Source organism: Lontra canadensis, unplaced genomic scaffold (assembly GCF_010015895.1).
Source record: "Lontra canadensis isolate GAN:19392208 unplaced genomic scaffold, GSC_riverotter_1.0 scaffold154, whole genome shotgun sequence".
NCBI classification, from domain to species: Eukaryota; Metazoa; Chordata; class Mammalia; order Carnivora; family Mustelidae; genus Lontra; species Lontra canadensis.
The window spans coordinates 617,697-633,730 of record NW_022631148.1 but is presented as its reverse complement, the minus strand read 5'-3'; the positions used below and the strand labels follow the sequence as shown (position 1 = coordinate 633,730).

Genomic DNA, 16,034 nt, shown 5'->3' with positions numbered 1-16,034 from the left:
CCTTGTGAGCAGGCACTGTTCTCTGTGGCTGACGGCCCCCACTGGCCTGGCCATGCTGCCGGATGCGGGACACACGGATGCACTCTCTCCCTCTGTCCCACATCCCTCACCATCCCACTGTGGTGTTCCTGGGGAGCAAACGAATGCAGACATCCAGCCAGCCCTGTCTGAGCTGCTTCCTGCCCTGGACCCCAACCCTCCCACCTTGAGTCTCATCTGTCTCCTGCTCGCCCTAGAAAATGACAGGCTCCCGTCCTTTTGTTGACGTAAGCCCTGCCCTGCTGTGACCTGCCTCTCTCTCCCGCCCTGCTCTGCTGCCTCCCTCTCTAGGAAGCCCCCAGTGTGCCTCGGACCAGTTCCTGTGCTGGAACGGGCGCTGCATCGGGCAGAGGAAACTGTGCAATGGGGTCAACGACTGTGGGGACAACAGTGACGAAAGCCCACAGCAGAACTGCCGTGAGTGTCCCCAGTGGGTGGGCCCGCCCCTGGTCTGTGGCTGAACCCCACCCATGTGGTTCAAAGAGAACCCTCCCCGGGGATTCGTGCAGCCTCGGGAGCTGTTCTTCGTGGTCCAGGTGGAATGCCAAGTTGGCTGTCTGGGGGAGGATTCTGGGCTCAACTCCCATCTCTGGCTTGGCTGGCACAGGGCCCCGGACGGGTGAGGAGAACTGCAATGTTAACAACGGTGGCTGCGCCCAGAAGTGCCAGATGGTGCGGGGGGTGGTGCAGTGTACCTGCCACACGGGCTTCCGGCTCACCGAGGATGGGCACATGTGCCAGGGTGAGCTGGGGTCTGCTTTGGAGCTGGGCAGGGGCAGCGGACAGACAGCTGTGTTTCCCATGGGTCAGACATTTGACAGACGCAACCTCCTTTCATCATCCCCTTAGCAGGTGGCGATGGTCCTGTCTGTCTCACAGATGGGGAAACTGAGGCCCAGAGAGGTTAAGTAACTTACTGATGGCCACAGAGCCGGTGAGAGCAGAGTTGGGATTCCAGCCCAGGTCTCCATGACCTTGACGCCCTTACCACTTGTTGTATACCCTTCCCACAGGTCCTGGAGAGTAGATGGGTATGTGGGCAGGAAAGTGACTAGTCAGCCTGAGAGTTGGGGTGGGAGGGTGGCAGAATGGAGATCTGACCCCGCCCGGTCCTCCCAGATGTGAATGAATGCGCCGAGGAGGGGTACTGCAGCCAGGGCTGCACCAACAGCGAAGGGGCCTTCCAGTGCTGGTGTGAAGCAGGCTATGAGCTCCGACCTGACCGGCGCAGCTGCAAGGCTCTGGGTAAGAGCTGTTGGCATTCGGCTTGCTGGGCAGAGGGTTGAGCCTGGAGACATCCAGGGTCTCCAGTCCCTGGGGATTTGCTGACAGGTAGAAAGAGTTTTCATCTCAGGACAGTGGAGCTGTGAGTTGCATTCTGAGCCCCAAGAAAAACTCTGCTGGGGTGGGGTGTGGGGGAGAGTATGCTTTGGAGGCTCCCACTCTTCTAGTCCAGTCATCGGCAGATGTGGCCATGCCCTCAGCGGCAGGGGGTCACATTTGTCTGCTGAGGATTTGGGGGTGCATGCTGACACGTATCAGGGGCAGCTCTGGAGCCCAGTGGGGGCCCCATTTCTATGCCACGTCCCAGGGCCGGAGCCTGTGCTACTGTTCGCCAATCGCATCGACATCCGGCAGGTGCTACCGCACCGCTCCGAGTACACGTTGCTGCTCAACAACCTGGAGAACGCCATTGCCCTTGACTTCCACCACCGGCGCGAGCTCGTCTTCTGGTCGGACGTCACCCTGGACCGGATCCTCCGTGCCAACCTCAACGGCAGCAACGTGGAGGAGGTTGTGTCTACAGGGCTCGAGAGTCCAGGTAGGGAATGAGGCCCCAGGGGGAAGGGCAGGGCCACAGCATGCACAAAGCAATCGTGGAAGGAACAGGATAGTGGCTCGCAAACATTGGTCAGCAGAACATCTTTCTCTTCCGGCGAAATCTTGGATGGAATTCTAGTAGGGAAAAACGTGAATTTTAACGGTTCAGGTTTATGACATTTGCTCATTATTGGACTCAATAGTAATGAGACGTTTTGATGAATATAATCATTTGAAATCAGAGATTTATGGGCAGCAGTTACAATTCGTTCTAAGTCTTTTTTTTTTTTTAAGATTTTATTTATTTATTTGACAGAGACACAGTGAGAGAGGGAACACAAGCAGAGAGGGAGGGAGAAGCAGGCTTCCCACCAAGCAGAGAGCCTGATGCGGGGCTCGATCCCAGGACCCTGGGATCATGACCTGAGCCAAAGGCAGATGCTTAATGACTGAGCCGCCCAGGCGCCCCTACAATTCGCTCTAAGTCTTAGCATTTGGTTCAGTTCAGAATTTTGTTTTGGTTGCTTTGTATTAAGGATAGTCTCCTCAATCCAGAGAGATACATCCAAATGTTTACAGATTTAAAAAAAAAACAAAAAAAAACGAGAGCTCACTCTATAATCTCAGCCCATTCTGCAGCCCAGTGAAATGGATTAGATTCTGGCTCATAAGCCTATGGAACTTCCGAAACACCTCTACAAAACTCTGAGCCACAGTTTGCAAACGCGTGAGCCAGAGCATCAGGAGACTCTGAGCGTGGGTCATGGAGCCAGGATTCAGGAAGCAGAATGTGGTTTGCTGTGAGGAGGAAGTGCTTGGCCTTGGACAGTTCCTTGACTCCTTTGTGCCTCAACTCCTTCATCTTCACAGGAGTTCTAGTATCTAGTTCCCAGAGCTGTTGTGACAATCAAGTGAGTTAATATACTTAACTATGGTCAGAACGTGGTCAGAATATGGTCAGAACAGTGTCTGACCCAAAACCTTCATGTAAGATTTTGCTCTGTCATGTCGGCCCAGAGGAGCGTTGGCTGAATCCCTGACCCATTCCTGCTGCCTCTTTCCATCAGGGGGCCTGGCTGTGGATTGGGTCCATGACAAACTCTATTGGACCGACTCAGGGACATCAAGGATTGAGGTGGCCAACCTGGATGGTGCCCATCGGAAGGTGCTGCTGTGGCAAAACCTTGAGAAGCCCCGGGCTATTGCCTTGCACCCCATGGAGGGGTGAGTGAGTTGAACCTCAAGCTTCCAATCCCTCCTGCAATATCTAGCAACAGTTTCTAGGCCGCCTGGGCCAGACCTTGCTGGGGGGGCCTCTTCACAATGTGGCATTAACAGCATGGGCTGTGCACCCAGACACGCCTGGATTTGAGTCCCGGCTCTGCGCTAAATGGTTGTGTGGCCTGGGTCAGTCTGTTTCTGCCTCCGCTCACTCACTTGCTCACTCACTTTACAATTGGTGATTTTTAAAAAAAGCACACCTACTCCCAGCTGTGTGAAGATTAAAAGAGACTCATTTTTTAAACTGGAGATATAATTGACATATAACCATATATTAGTTTCAGATGTACAGCATAATGGTTCAATATTTGTGTATATTGCAAAATGATCACTGCAGTAAGTCTCATTAACATCTGTCTACGTATGACAGTTACAACAACTTTTTCTCGTGATGAGAACTTTGAAATTCTACTCTCCTAGCAACTTTGAAATAATATAGTACAGTGTGATGACCTAGAGTCACCATGCCGTAGGTTACATCCCCATGACTTACTTATTCTATAACTAGAAGTTTGTACCTTCTGACCCCCTTCACCCATTTCACCTACCCAAAAGGAGATGCATTTTATTTTATTTTTTTTAAGATTTTTTTAAAGATTTTATTTATTTATTTGACAGACAGAAATCACAAGTAGGCAGAGAGGCAGGCAGAGAGAGAGGGGGAAGCAGGTTCCCCGCTAAGCACAGAGCCCAATGTGGGGCTCGATCCCAGGACCCTGGGATCATGACCTGAGCGGAAGGCAGAGGCTTTAACCCACTGAGCCACCCAGGCACCCCAAGATTTTGTTTATTTGACAGACAAAGATCACAAGTAGGCAGAGAGGCAGTCAGAGAGAGAAGGGGGAAGCAGGCTCCCCGCTGAGCAGAGAGCCCGATGTGGGGCTCAATCCCAGGACCCTGGGATCATGACCTGGGCTGAAGGCAGAGGCTTAACCCACTGAGCCACCCAGGCGACCCATGAGATGTATTTTAAATACCACACTACACATTAGATCATTGCAGGTGCTTAATATTTTTATTATTAGCTCATAGGGTTGATCTAATTAATAAAAAGTAGTAATAATTTTTGTTATTAGGAAAAAAAATCTCCCACAAGGGTTGGTATTTTTGTCTGTTCTGTTCACTGCTATACTCCTAATCCCTAAGAGACAGCCCTGCAGGTATTATTAAAAGAGGGAGAGAGAGAGATTTGTTAAATGAATGAACACCCTGCTAGAGACATTTAAACTCAGACATTTAGAAGACACTCTGGACTACACACAGAATGTGTCTCCTACTCGTTGGAATCCCCTGGGTTAAACAGATAAAAGGCCCCAGTCTGGCTATTATTCCTGTTACTACCTGCTTTCTGCTGCCTGTCTCTCAATTTCCTTTTGTCTCTTCCTAGTACCATTTACTGGACAGACTGGGGCAACACCCCCCGCATTGAGGCCTCCAGCATGGATGGCTCTGGACGCCGCATCATCGCCGATACTCATCTCTTCTGGCCCAATGGCCTCACCATTGACTATGCGGGCCATCGTATGTACTGGGTGGATGCTAAGCACCATGTCATCGAGAGGGCCAATCTGGACGGGAGTCACCGCAAGGCTGTCATTAGCCAGGGTGAGGTCCTTTCTCCACTCTCCTTCGTCTCTCATCCTTCTGCCCCAGTCCCAGCCCCCAGGAGCCTTGGCAGAGGGTAAGATTTGCGCAGTTGCCAGGCCTGGGCCCAGAGCCCATGGCAGGCTCTGTCTGGGCTGAGGTCCTTCTGGACTTTCCCCAGGCCTCCCCCATCCCTTTGCCATCACCGTGTTTGAAGACAGCCTGTACTGGACAGATTGGCACACCAAGAGCATCAACAGTGCTAACAAATTCACTGGCAAGAACCAGGAGATCATTCGCAACAAGCTCCATTTCCCCATGGACATCCACACCCTGCACCCCCAGCGCCAGCCTGCAGGTAAGAAACGGCCCACCTGGTAAACCTCCTGTGCCTCTGGGAACCTTCCCTGCACCTGTCACAGCGGCCATTGTTTCTGGCCAGGAAGTCTGTGGTTGGCACCAATAGGGGCCAATTTCTCCCTCTGCTGGACATTCAGGGTACAACATCGAGACCCCAGAAAATGGGCTTCACTGTCCTGACCGGATTCATGCAAACCTTCATAGGCTATCTCTTCTGTCGGGGATTCACTGTGTTCACAGCTGGGGCAGGTGGAAAAAATAACGAGCTATGGTTCCTCCTTCCAGGGAGCTCACACCCTGGTTAAACGACTGAACTGCCTTGGGGTGGACTCCGCCAGCCTTTGGTGTTTCCTGACCCTCTTGCTCTGCACTCTTTGAACAGGGAAGAACCGCTGTGGGGACAACAATGGTGGCTGCACCCACCTGTGTCTGCCCAGTGGCCAGAACTACACCTGCGCCTGCCCCACAGGCTTCCGCAAGATCAGCGGCCACGCCTGTGCCCAGAGTAAGTGGGTCTGGGGCTCCTGCCTCAGTGGACATGCCTTGTGGAGGGGGTGTGGAAGGAACGGGAGATAGAAATCTAAGGGCTTGCGTGTCATGGGAGAGGAAGGACTTACGAGGCTGGTGGCTCCTACAGCAAAGCTGAAGCCCAAGGGCTCGGTGACAGCACCAAGTATGGGTCAGCAGAGTATGGGTCCCCGCAGCCAGGCTGGTAGACCATTTCACCAGGTCAAATGCTTTATCCATAGGCAGTGAGACGGTTCCAGGCCCTTCTAGAAAGCCGGGGTTTCTGTCTCTTTACCTTTAGCCTCCCCCTGTTAAAGACGTCCTTTCAGGCCCTAAACCAAAGAGCCAAGATGAGGACCTCAGGTGATGTTCTGTACATGGAGACCTTGGATAAATACGTGTCTGATGACTGGGAGAAAATGGGGTTCCCTGATTGCTCCTGGATCTGCTATTTTGGCTTCCTTTGAGCTCCTGCAGGGTCATTGCCTTGAGAGGGCCACCCTATCTAGCTCAGAGTGACAGGTGACTTTTCTTAAGACTAGTCCAGAGGGAGGGGTGATGCAGGAGTATGGTGTGACCAACGAGGGGCTCGGGGTCATTCCTCACACATCAGCAGCTGCTCTTACTTTCTGCTGTGTTCCCCCTGACCCTCTCGTCCTTTGTTAAAACCAAACTTCTCTTGGGATCTGGGTCCTTCCCAGAGATTGATATGAGGGAAACTATCCAGAGGAACGGGGGCTATTCATTCAGCACACGTTGACTGAGAACCTACCCTCCTTGATTCTTGTAAGTGCCCTGGTTTGTCCCTCTTGTCTCAGTGAGGTACAACAGGTCTCCCCAGGACCTCCCCCATAAGGGTTTCTCAGAGCTTACAAGGAGACACATGGTGAAGTGAGGCAAGGAGGGCCTTCCAGGCAGATATGTACACTGGGAAATATTCAGATAGGCCAGAATGGGGTAAGGGATGAAGAAGAGCCAGTGGGGAAGAAGCTGTGTATAGGGCGTTGGCCAGAGCACCTTCTCCGGAGCCAGACCCGAGTTCAAGTCCCAGCTCTGGTGCTTTGTGGCTGAGGGAAGGTGGGTGAGCTCCTTGACCTGCTGTTAGCCTCAGGGTTGCTAATCCAGGAAATGAGAATGAGAATGATGTGAATCACAGAGTTGCCAGGAGAGTGAAGGAGACAAGGCAGGCGAGGAAAGGAGTAAGCTCAGTAGGCATCGTTGGCTAACTTGTGAAGAGAAGGGGACGTAAGTGATGGAGTGGAGCTGCAGCCCTGAGCCAGGCAGGGAAGGAGGGAAGTGAGGTCGGGTGGGAGTGGATGGCCAGCCAGCCAGTGCGGCCAAAGAGGCTGAGCAAAGAGGAGAGGAAAGGAGACGAAGCTGATGGATGCTTAAACAGGATACGCCTCTGGGCCCTGGGGAGAGTCTGTTTCCTCATCCATTAATCCTTAAGCCTGAGTCTGTCAGCATGGGCCGCCCAGTGCTCACAGGGGGCCGGAGGTGTGAAGAGTAGGGGACAAAGGGCACCAGCTCCCAGGAAGTGTGATTGAACCAGATGTCACAAAGGTGAGCGTCTGTGTCTGTCACTGTGATTGGATTTAGAGCATTAAAAGGAGACCCCTTTCGGCCTTTGATCAGGTCTTGACAAGTTCCTGCTTTTTGCCCGAAGGATGGACATCCGTCGGATCAGCTTTGACACAGAGGACCTGTCCGACGATGTCATCCCACTGGCTGACGTGCGCAGTGCTGTGGCCCTTGACTGGGACTCCCGGGATGACCACGTGTACTGGACAGATGTCAGCACTGACACCATCAGCAGGGCCAAGTGGGATGGAACAGGACAGGAGGTAGGGCCCATCGAGGGCCCAAGCCCTCGGGGAGGGCAGGGACGGAGGGGATGGAATCCACCCTGTCCCAGGACTAGGCTTCCCATACCTTTGCCAACCTGGAGAATTGGGACAGTTGGGCCTCAGAGATGAGGTACAAGTCCAGTTGGTGATCACAGCTTTGCTCTCTGTCTAGGTGGTAGTGGATACCAGTTTGGAGAGTCCAGCAGGCTTGGCCATTGATTGGGTCACCAACAAGCTCTACTGGACAGATGCGGGTATGTACAGGACAGCCATGGCCTGGCTCTGTGGGATTCTTCTTATTAAAATTCTAGCATCAGGGAGAAGTGTCCCTCCCAGACCACTTGTCGTGTCCTTAGCTCTTGGTGGGTCAGAAGAGCTGAAGCTAGACGCTCATATCTGAGGATTTGACATTTGCCAATCAAATGTCAGCTTCTGCTGCTATGTAGCTGGTGCTCAAAAATGTTTTGAGGTTTTGAGGCATTTCAGAGAAGGAAACGATGCTCTGTGGTTTTCCTTCCATCACTGTCTTAATAAAAATGGGCATTTTCTATGCGCCAGGTGAGTCTGGGAGGCAAGAGGAATGCCTTACAGCAGAGCTTCTCAAAGTGTGGTCCTTGGACCTGCAGCATCATCTTCTCCAAATTCAATTCCCTCGATAACTGTCGTGCATCTGTCGCAAAATATTTCTTGATCATCTCCTGCAGGCCAGGCTCTGTGCTGGGAGCGGAAGGTAGTAGGGTAAAGGACCAAGGATTGAGTTCACACCTTTGCCCCTTACTTCTTCTTTAGGTACAGACCGGATTGAAGTGGCCAACACAGATGGCAGCATGAGGACCGTTCTCATCTGGGAGAATCTTGATCGTCCCCGGGACATCGTGGTGGAACCCATGGGCGGGTGAGCACCTGTCCCTTTGGGATAAGCTCCACCCATCCCACAGCTCTGAGCACTAGAGGGGAGCCCAGAAGTTAGCGAGAGGGGCCAGATCTTGTGGGCACACCTAGGCAGCTAGGGCAGTTAACAGACACCACAGAGGGTACAGTGACAGCTCTGTCCCCACAGTGGACGAGGAAACCTTTTAAATTTTTTTATCTTTTTTTAACCGAAGGAACTCATTGTAAATAAACCAACCAACCAACAAATAAGTAAATAAATCTGTGGTAAGTACAGATTCCCTATAGTCTCACTCTACAGCAATGACCATTGCTAACGGTTAACCATTTAGGGTATTTTTTCAGATTTTCTTTTACACATATATATCTGGTAGTGTTGATGGTGGTTTTGGTTTTATGCAATGGTATACTGTTTTGTAACTTGTTTTTTTTTTCCCCCTTAACTATATATCCTGGATATCTTTCCACTTAATAATACAGAGCTCTCTTGCTCTTCTTCATGGTTACATAGAATTCTTTTAAATTTGTGTACCATAATTACTGAACCCATCTTGTCAAGGAAACTTTTTTTTTAAAGATTTTATTTATTTATTTGACACAGAGAGAGAAATCATAAGTAGGCAGAGAGGCAGGCAGAGAGAAAGAGGGGGAAGCAGGCTCCCTGCTGAACAAAGAGCCTGATGTGGGGCTCGATCCCAGGACGCTGAGATCATGACCTGAGCTGAAGGCAGAGGCTTAACCCACTGAGCCGCCCAGGTGCCCCAAGGAAACATTTCTTGCACCCTATTCTTACTTCCCCTCTTTCTTTATCCCTGAACAGGCCTCATTTGCCAAGCACTCCTTGAGCCATTGAGCTATGGCTTTATTAAAACCCTGGGGAACCTCTGGATAGTGATAGAATGTACGAGACCTTCAGAGACAGCTTTGAGCCAGGATGGGGCTGTGAGCTGAGACAGGAGGCTGGGGCAGCTAGTGCAGGCAGTTGGCACCCTAGGCACCCCGAGTCCCCCGGGGGTTAACTAGAATGCTGTAAGACCTTCCTTGCCTGTGCCCAGGTACATGTATTGGACTGACTGGGGTGCAAGCCCCAAGATTGAACGAGCTGGCATGGATGCCTCTGGCCGCCAGGTCATCATCTCTTCCAATCTGACTTGGCCTAATGGATTAGCCATTGACTACGGGTCCCAGCGGCTTTACTGGGCAGATGCTGGCATGAAGACGATTGAATTTGCTGGTCTGGATGGCAGCAAGAGGAAGGTAAGTATGGTGTTAAGACATCATCCCACGACCCTGAAAGCCTCTGGGGCAGCTCCTCCTGGCTGGCAGCTTGGAGGACCCAGAATGAGCTGTGTGCTATTCCTTTGAGGCTGTGGCTGCCCTCCAGAGCTGAGGAGGGTGGGCGGGAGATTGTTGCCTGATGATGAAGGGAAGCTAGGGGATTTGTGTCTATTGTGGTGCACAGACCTTCCTACTAACCATCACAACGGACACTATTTAATCGCCAAATGCCTGCTGGACCTGTGATTGCTCTCTTTGTTTTTGCTGTTGTTCATTGGTATAATTTCAAACAAAAAAGTTGTGAGACTTGTCACATTGGTTTAACATTCTCTACACACACACACACACACACACACGCATTATTTTTCTGAAACGTCTGAGAATAAATTGGAAACATCCTTTCTGTGACCCCAAAATATTTCAATTTCCTAAGAACAAGGACATTGTCTCAAGTAACCACAGTGTGATGATCAAAACCAGGAAATTTAGCATTGATACAACATTACTGTCCATGTTCAGTCTCACCACCAATTGCCCCAATAATGTCCTTTGTAGCTTTTTTTTTTTTCTTTTGTCTTTCTTAGACCAGGATCCAATCTCCGATCACAACTGTGTTTAGTAATCAGGTCTCTTAAACCTCTACTTTCTCATCTTTATTGAACCCATCCAGTCAAGGAAATGAGCCCCTTTTGTGCCTTTCATGACCTTTGTATTTTTAAATATCAAATGCCAGTTATTTTGTAGAATGTCTCTCAGTCTGTCTGCTGTTTCCTTAGACTCAGATTAGGTTTGGGGCAGGAGTACTACATTAAATCAAGCCATGTCCAGTGTGTCTCACCAGCAGGCACAGATGTCAGCTTGTCCCTTTGCAGTGATACTAACTTGGCACGGTTAAGGTGGTTGGTTAAGGGGGTGTCTACTGTTTTTCATTTTGTAATTAATAAATAATTTGTGCAGAGAGACTCTGAGGTTACCTAAATCATATGAGATCTTTTACAATCATCACACAACCCTTGGACCCAGGCGCTGTCACGGTCATATCACAGATTGGCAAACCAAATCTCAGAGAACTTTTTTGTTTTTTGTTTTAATCAGAGAGAGAGAGTGCGCGGATGCAGGCAAGCACAAGCAGGGGAAGCGGCAGGCAGAGGGAGAAGCAGGCTCCCCGCTGAGTGAGGAGCCTGATGCGGGACTCTATCCCAGGTCCTTAGCATCATAACCTGATCTGAAGGCAGCCGCCTAATTGGCTGAGCCACTCAGACACCTCTCAGAGAGATTTGGCAGTGGAGGAACTGCATCCCGACTGCACATATGGGGGTAGATCCATCTTGACCACCGCTCTGTGCTTCATACCTTGTTGGGGAATGACATAGTGCTGCCCGCCCCGCCTGGCAGGTGCTGATTGGAAGCCAGCTCCCCCACCCCTTTGGGCTGACCCTGTACGGAGAGCGCATCTATTGGACTGACTGGCAGACCAAGAGTATACAGAGCGCAGACCGACTGACGGGGCTAGACCGGGAGACCCTACAGGAGAATTTGGAGAACCTTATGGACATCCATGTCTTCCACCGCCGGCGGCCCCCAGGTGAGCAGCCTTTGGCCCGCCATGGCTTCTCCTTGGCCTTCCTTTGCCGTAGACCTCCCCTTTGACCCCCCCTTCACCTCCCCCTGCAGTGTCCACGCCATGCGCTAGGGAGAATGGAGGCTGCAGCCATCTGTGTCTTCGGTCCCCAAATCTGAGTGGCTTCAGCTGTACCTGCCCCACGGGCATCAACCTGATGCCTGATGGCAAGACCTGCTCACCAGGTAAGTTGGAACATCACAAACCGGGATAGACCCTCTCCAAGTGGGGCAGTGGCTCTCTTCCTTCCCTGTGGGTGGACTCCAGGGTGGGTTGAGAAACCATGAGAGGCATAGGGGAGACCAAAAAGTTCTAGAGAGAAGGAAAAGTCCAGAAAGAGGCCCAAGGGACCAGGTAGACAGGATCATAGGCAGAGTCTAACTTGTTCTTATGGGGTCTCTATGCATATTAGAAAAAGATGCTCTTTTCCCAGATGCCCTGCTTTCATTGTTGGAAAATTGTCATAATACACTGATCAGGTTAGAACAAGTCACTTCAGTTTTATCTGCCCAGAGTTTATATAATGAATATTAAAACATATGATCTCTCCAATGTCATGGTACCTGCCTTGGAAGTACCACTTTGTGAGTGTACAACATAGATGACAGCCTCAGCTGGAGGGTCCCGGGAGCAGGGCCTGGCTGCCCAGCAGTTAGAAGTTGATGTTTCTCCCTAGGGGATGCTACATGACAGGCTGCATTTGAACCCTAACGTCCTTGGGAGTTTGAATGAGAAAGGATCTGTGAATAGGCCCTCCATGATCTGTAGGGAAAGCCCTCTTTCACTTAACATAAAGTTTTTTAAACCAAATGGTAAAATTTCTTGAAAAGTGTGTCACTTCTAGAATATTAACAAAGAGCTCTCATTTACAACTATATGTCAGGCCCAGTGCTAAGTGCTTTTCTGGGTACAGATCTCTTCTAGTCCTTACAGGATACCCTGCCCTTATCCCCATTCTACAGATGCTAAAGCTGAGGCTTGAACAATTTAAATAACTTACCCAGGATCCACTAGAAACTAACAAGAGACTCCAGATCCTCTTACTGGCTGCACTAGGGTGACTGTCCTCTTTCCTTTTGTCCCCACCTGGGCAGGCATGAACAGTTTCCTCATCTTCGCCAGGAGAATAGACATACGCATGGTCTCCTTGGACATCCCTTATTTTGCTGACGTGGTGGTACCTATCAACATTACCATGAAGAATACCATTGCCATTGGAGTAGATCCCCAGGAAGGTCCGTGTGGCCCTCTGTCCCCAAGCTACTGCAGCTGCTGTTCTTTCTCTCCCGTTGCTTCCTGCCAAGAGCCTGGGGCTTCCTGTTCCCTCTGAAACAGCCCTGCCCCCATCTCTGTAGCTTCCTCTTGGGTAACGAGGGCATGGTTTGGGGCCTTGCTTCCATCCCTGCCAACAACTTTCCTCTTACGCTCATTCTTTATTTCCCTGGATTGCCTCTGCTCAGGGGTAGAGGATCTCTCTGACACACCCTGGCGTCCCTGTGGGTGTCCCTTTGGGAGAGGCATGGGTTCACGCTGAGCCAAGCCTTCCCTTTCCAGGAAAGGTGTACTGGTCAGACAGTACCCTGCACAGCATCAGCCGTGCCAATCTGGATGGCTCTCAGCATGAGGACATCATCACCACAGGTGGGCCTTGCTTCCAGCCCAGGGACCCCCTGTCTGGCTCCAGAGCTGGGGAAACAGCCCGTCTGTTTTAAGGCAGGAGCCAGTGTGCACTCTTGACTTCCTGCAGGGCTGCAGACCACAGATGGGCTCGCAGTGGATGCCATTGGCCGGAAAGTATACTGGACAGACACGGGAACCAACCGGATCGAAGTGGGCAACCTGGACGGGTCCATGAGGAAAGTGCTGGTGTGGCAGAACCTGGACAGCCCGCGGGCCATCGTGCTGTACCATGAGATGGGGTGAGACCTGGCTCTGTGGCTCCGGGCAGCGGGCTGGGCTAGGCCAGCTGGGGCTCCCACAGGGGTGCAGGAGAAGAAGTGAACGCAGGCGTGCCTCAGAGGAACGCAGAGATGGACCTCGCCCCTTCTGATTTCTTTTGGGGCGGGTAGGGTAATGTAGCGGTAAACGGCACTAGCCTTGAAGTCAGAAATCCAGGATTCAACATTCTTTACCATGTGTTAGCTGCGTCTGTCACTCCAGGTCCTGTTTTTAACTTCTGATCCTCAGTTTCCTCACCAGTAAGTGGAGGTGATAGTGAAAATGTATACCTCATGCTCTTGGGAGGACTAAGTGAGAGAATCCATGGAAAATTCTTTTTTAAAGAAATTGTGGTTAAAAAAATAATAAAATTTACCATCTCAATGGTTTTTTAAGTGTACGGCTCAGTAAAGTCTATTCACACGATGATGATACATCTTCAGAACGTTCTCGGCCTGCAAATCCGAAGCCCTAGACCCCCTGAGCGACAACTCCACTTTTTGCATGAAATACTTTTCACAGCGTTTGGCCTGTGGTCAGTACTTCCAGCATATAGGAGCTACGGACATAGCAGCGAGTATTTTTCCTGGCCCAGGTTCATGTACTGGACAGACTGGGGGGAGAACGCCAAGCTGGAGCGGTCTGGAATGGACGGCTCAGACCGGACTGTGCTAATCAGCAACAACCTAGGATGGCCCAACGGGCTGACTGTGGACAAGGCCAGCTCCCAACTGCTCTGGGCTGATGCCCACACTGAGGTGAGAGTCCTGCTCCTGTTGCTTTTCCCAGAAGCCCGGGGAGATGGGAGGGGGGCTGTTCAGGATCTCTACTCAGGGCTCCTCGCCTACGCATAGCCATCCCGCACCGTCTCCTTCCTCCACAGCGAATTGAGGCTGCCGACCTGAACGGTGGCAGCCGGCACACGCTGGTGTCCCCCGTTCAGCACCCCTATGGCCTCACCCTGCTTGACTCCTATATCTACTGGACCGACTGGCAGACCCGGAGCATCCACCGTGCTGACAAGGGGACCGGCAGCAACGTCATCCTGGTGAGGTCCAATCTGCCAGGCCTCATGGACATCCAAGCTGTGGACCGGGCACAACCACTGGGTAAGAGTGGGCCAGAGCTGACTTTCTGAGGGTAGCCCGGTGTCTGAGATAAGTCGGGAGCACAGAGATCCTTCTACGATCTCAGAGACAAGGACCTCCCTAAGCCCCCTTCCTCGATCAGGCTGTGCTCCGTCCGGGTGTGGCTCTGGGACTCTGACTGCTATCACCTTCAGAAAACCTGAAGGGAGACACACCTGCTCCTCCTCCCTCATCTCTGCCAGGCACCATATTCTGTCACAGGACAGCAGAGAACCAGGCATAAGAGACCAGGGCCTTTGTAAGCTTTCTGCAGGAATCCAGGCCGGGTGTCACGGCTCATGCGTCTCGCCTCCCCAGGTTCTAACAAATGTGGCTCTAGAAATGGCGGCTGCTCCCACCTCTGCTTGCCTCGACCCTCGGGCTTCTCCTGCGCCTGCCCCACTGGCATCCAGTTGAAGCGAGATGGGAAGACATGCGATCCCTCCCCCGAGACCTACCTGCTCTTCTCCAGCCGAGGCTCCATCCGGCGTATCTCGCTGGATACCAGCGACCACACGGACGTGCACATCCCAGTTCCCGAGCTGAACAATGTCATCTCCCTGGACTATGACAGCGTGGACGGGAAGGTCTATTACACAGACGTGTTCCTGGATGTTATCAGGTATGAATGTCCCTGAAATCTCCAGAGGACACAGACCTGTGTCCCATCCCTGGTGGGGTGAGGTCATGTCCATGTTGACCTCTAAGCAGACTGAGTGGTTCTAATCCTGACTTGTTCACTTGTCACTAACAATAGAGTTCAGGGGCACTGGGTTACTCAGTTGGTTAAGCATCTGCCTTTGTCTCAGGTCATGATCCAAGGGTCCTGGGATCGAGTCCCACATCGGGCTCCCTGCTCAGTGGGGAGTCTGCTTCTCCCTCTGCCTGCTGCTCCCCCTGCTTGTGTGCTCTCTCTTTCTGTCAAATAAGTAAAATCTTAAAAAAAAAAAAAAGAACAGAGTTCAGATTTGGGGTTTTTTATTGTTGTTGTTTATTTCTAGATTAATAGAAGCCCAGTATATAAAACAATCAGGCTGAGGACCTGGAGCCTTTACCCCACTGCCCGGCCCTGTGGGAGCTCCTTGCATCCCCTAAGACTCATTGATGAGTAGCTAAGCAGTGTATCTGTATTATAAAACAGGAACCCTGGCCAAATGCCAAGGCCTGGGGTTGTTCACAAGGTTGTGTTTTGCTGTTTTAAAAATATTTTTGTTTTGTTTATTTTACTTTTTATTATTCTTTCCATTTTTTTTTTTGTCCCATCATAGCTGAGGAATGTGATGGCCTGCCACTATTTTGAGGGGTTTATTACGGCAGAGATTCTCCTATAAAAGAATAAGGGCGGGGCGCCTGGGTGGCTCAGTGGGTTAAAGCCTCTGCATTCGGCTCAGGTCATGATCTCAGCGTCCTGGGATCGAGCCCCACATCGGGTTCTCTGCTCAGCAGGGAGCCTGCTTTCTCCTCTCTGCCTGCCTCTCTGCCTACTTGTGATCTCTGTCTGTCAAATAAATAAAATCTTAAAAAAAAAAAAAAAGAATAAGGGCATTCCCCTTGTTTCTCCCTGAGAGGCATATTAGAATCTCAAGCTGGGGCAGGGCGGTTGGGGGGTGTTGGTGGTGGTGCCTGGGTGGCTCAGTCGATTAAGTCAGCTTTCTGCTCAGGTCATGATCCCCGGAGTCCTGGGATTGAGCCCCACTTCAGGCTCCCTGCTCAGTGGGGAGCTTGCTTCTCCTTCTCCTG

The 16,034-nt window shown here is 51.3% G+C and overlaps 1 protein-coding gene across 1 annotated transcript in view; it reads left to right on the top strand.

The window, feature by feature from the left end:
• The window catches only part of LRP4 (LDL receptor related protein 4), a 47,294-nt gene that overhangs the window by 16,806 nt on the left and 14,454 nt on the right, over window positions 1-16,034 (top strand). The window contains exons 9-28 of the mRNA XM_032844536.1: window positions 331-456; window positions 647-781; window positions 1,159-1,284; window positions 1,631-1,861; window positions 2,928-3,084; window positions 4,529-4,746; window positions 4,907-5,083; window positions 5,468-5,590; window positions 7,228-7,436; window positions 7,612-7,693; window positions 8,229-8,334; window positions 9,386-9,587; window positions 11,004-11,193; window positions 11,283-11,414; window positions 12,324-12,464; window positions 12,784-12,870; window positions 12,977-13,148; window positions 13,763-13,925; window positions 14,051-14,276; window positions 14,613-14,916. Coding sequence (XP_032700427.1) covers window positions 331-456; window positions 647-781; window positions 1,159-1,284; window positions 1,631-1,861; window positions 2,928-3,084; window positions 4,529-4,746; window positions 4,907-5,083; window positions 5,468-5,590; window positions 7,228-7,436; window positions 7,612-7,693; window positions 8,229-8,334; window positions 9,386-9,587; window positions 11,004-11,193; window positions 11,283-11,414; window positions 12,324-12,464; window positions 12,784-12,870; window positions 12,977-13,148; window positions 13,763-13,925; window positions 14,051-14,276; window positions 14,613-14,916 — 3,307 coding nt within the window. The remainder of the gene's footprint in view (window positions 1-330; window positions 457-646; window positions 782-1,158; window positions 1,285-1,630; window positions 1,862-2,927; window positions 3,085-4,528; window positions 4,747-4,906; window positions 5,084-5,467; window positions 5,591-7,227; window positions 7,437-7,611; window positions 7,694-8,228; window positions 8,335-9,385; window positions 9,588-11,003; window positions 11,194-11,282; window positions 11,415-12,323; window positions 12,465-12,783; window positions 12,871-12,976; window positions 13,149-13,762; window positions 13,926-14,050; window positions 14,277-14,612; window positions 14,917-16,034) is intronic.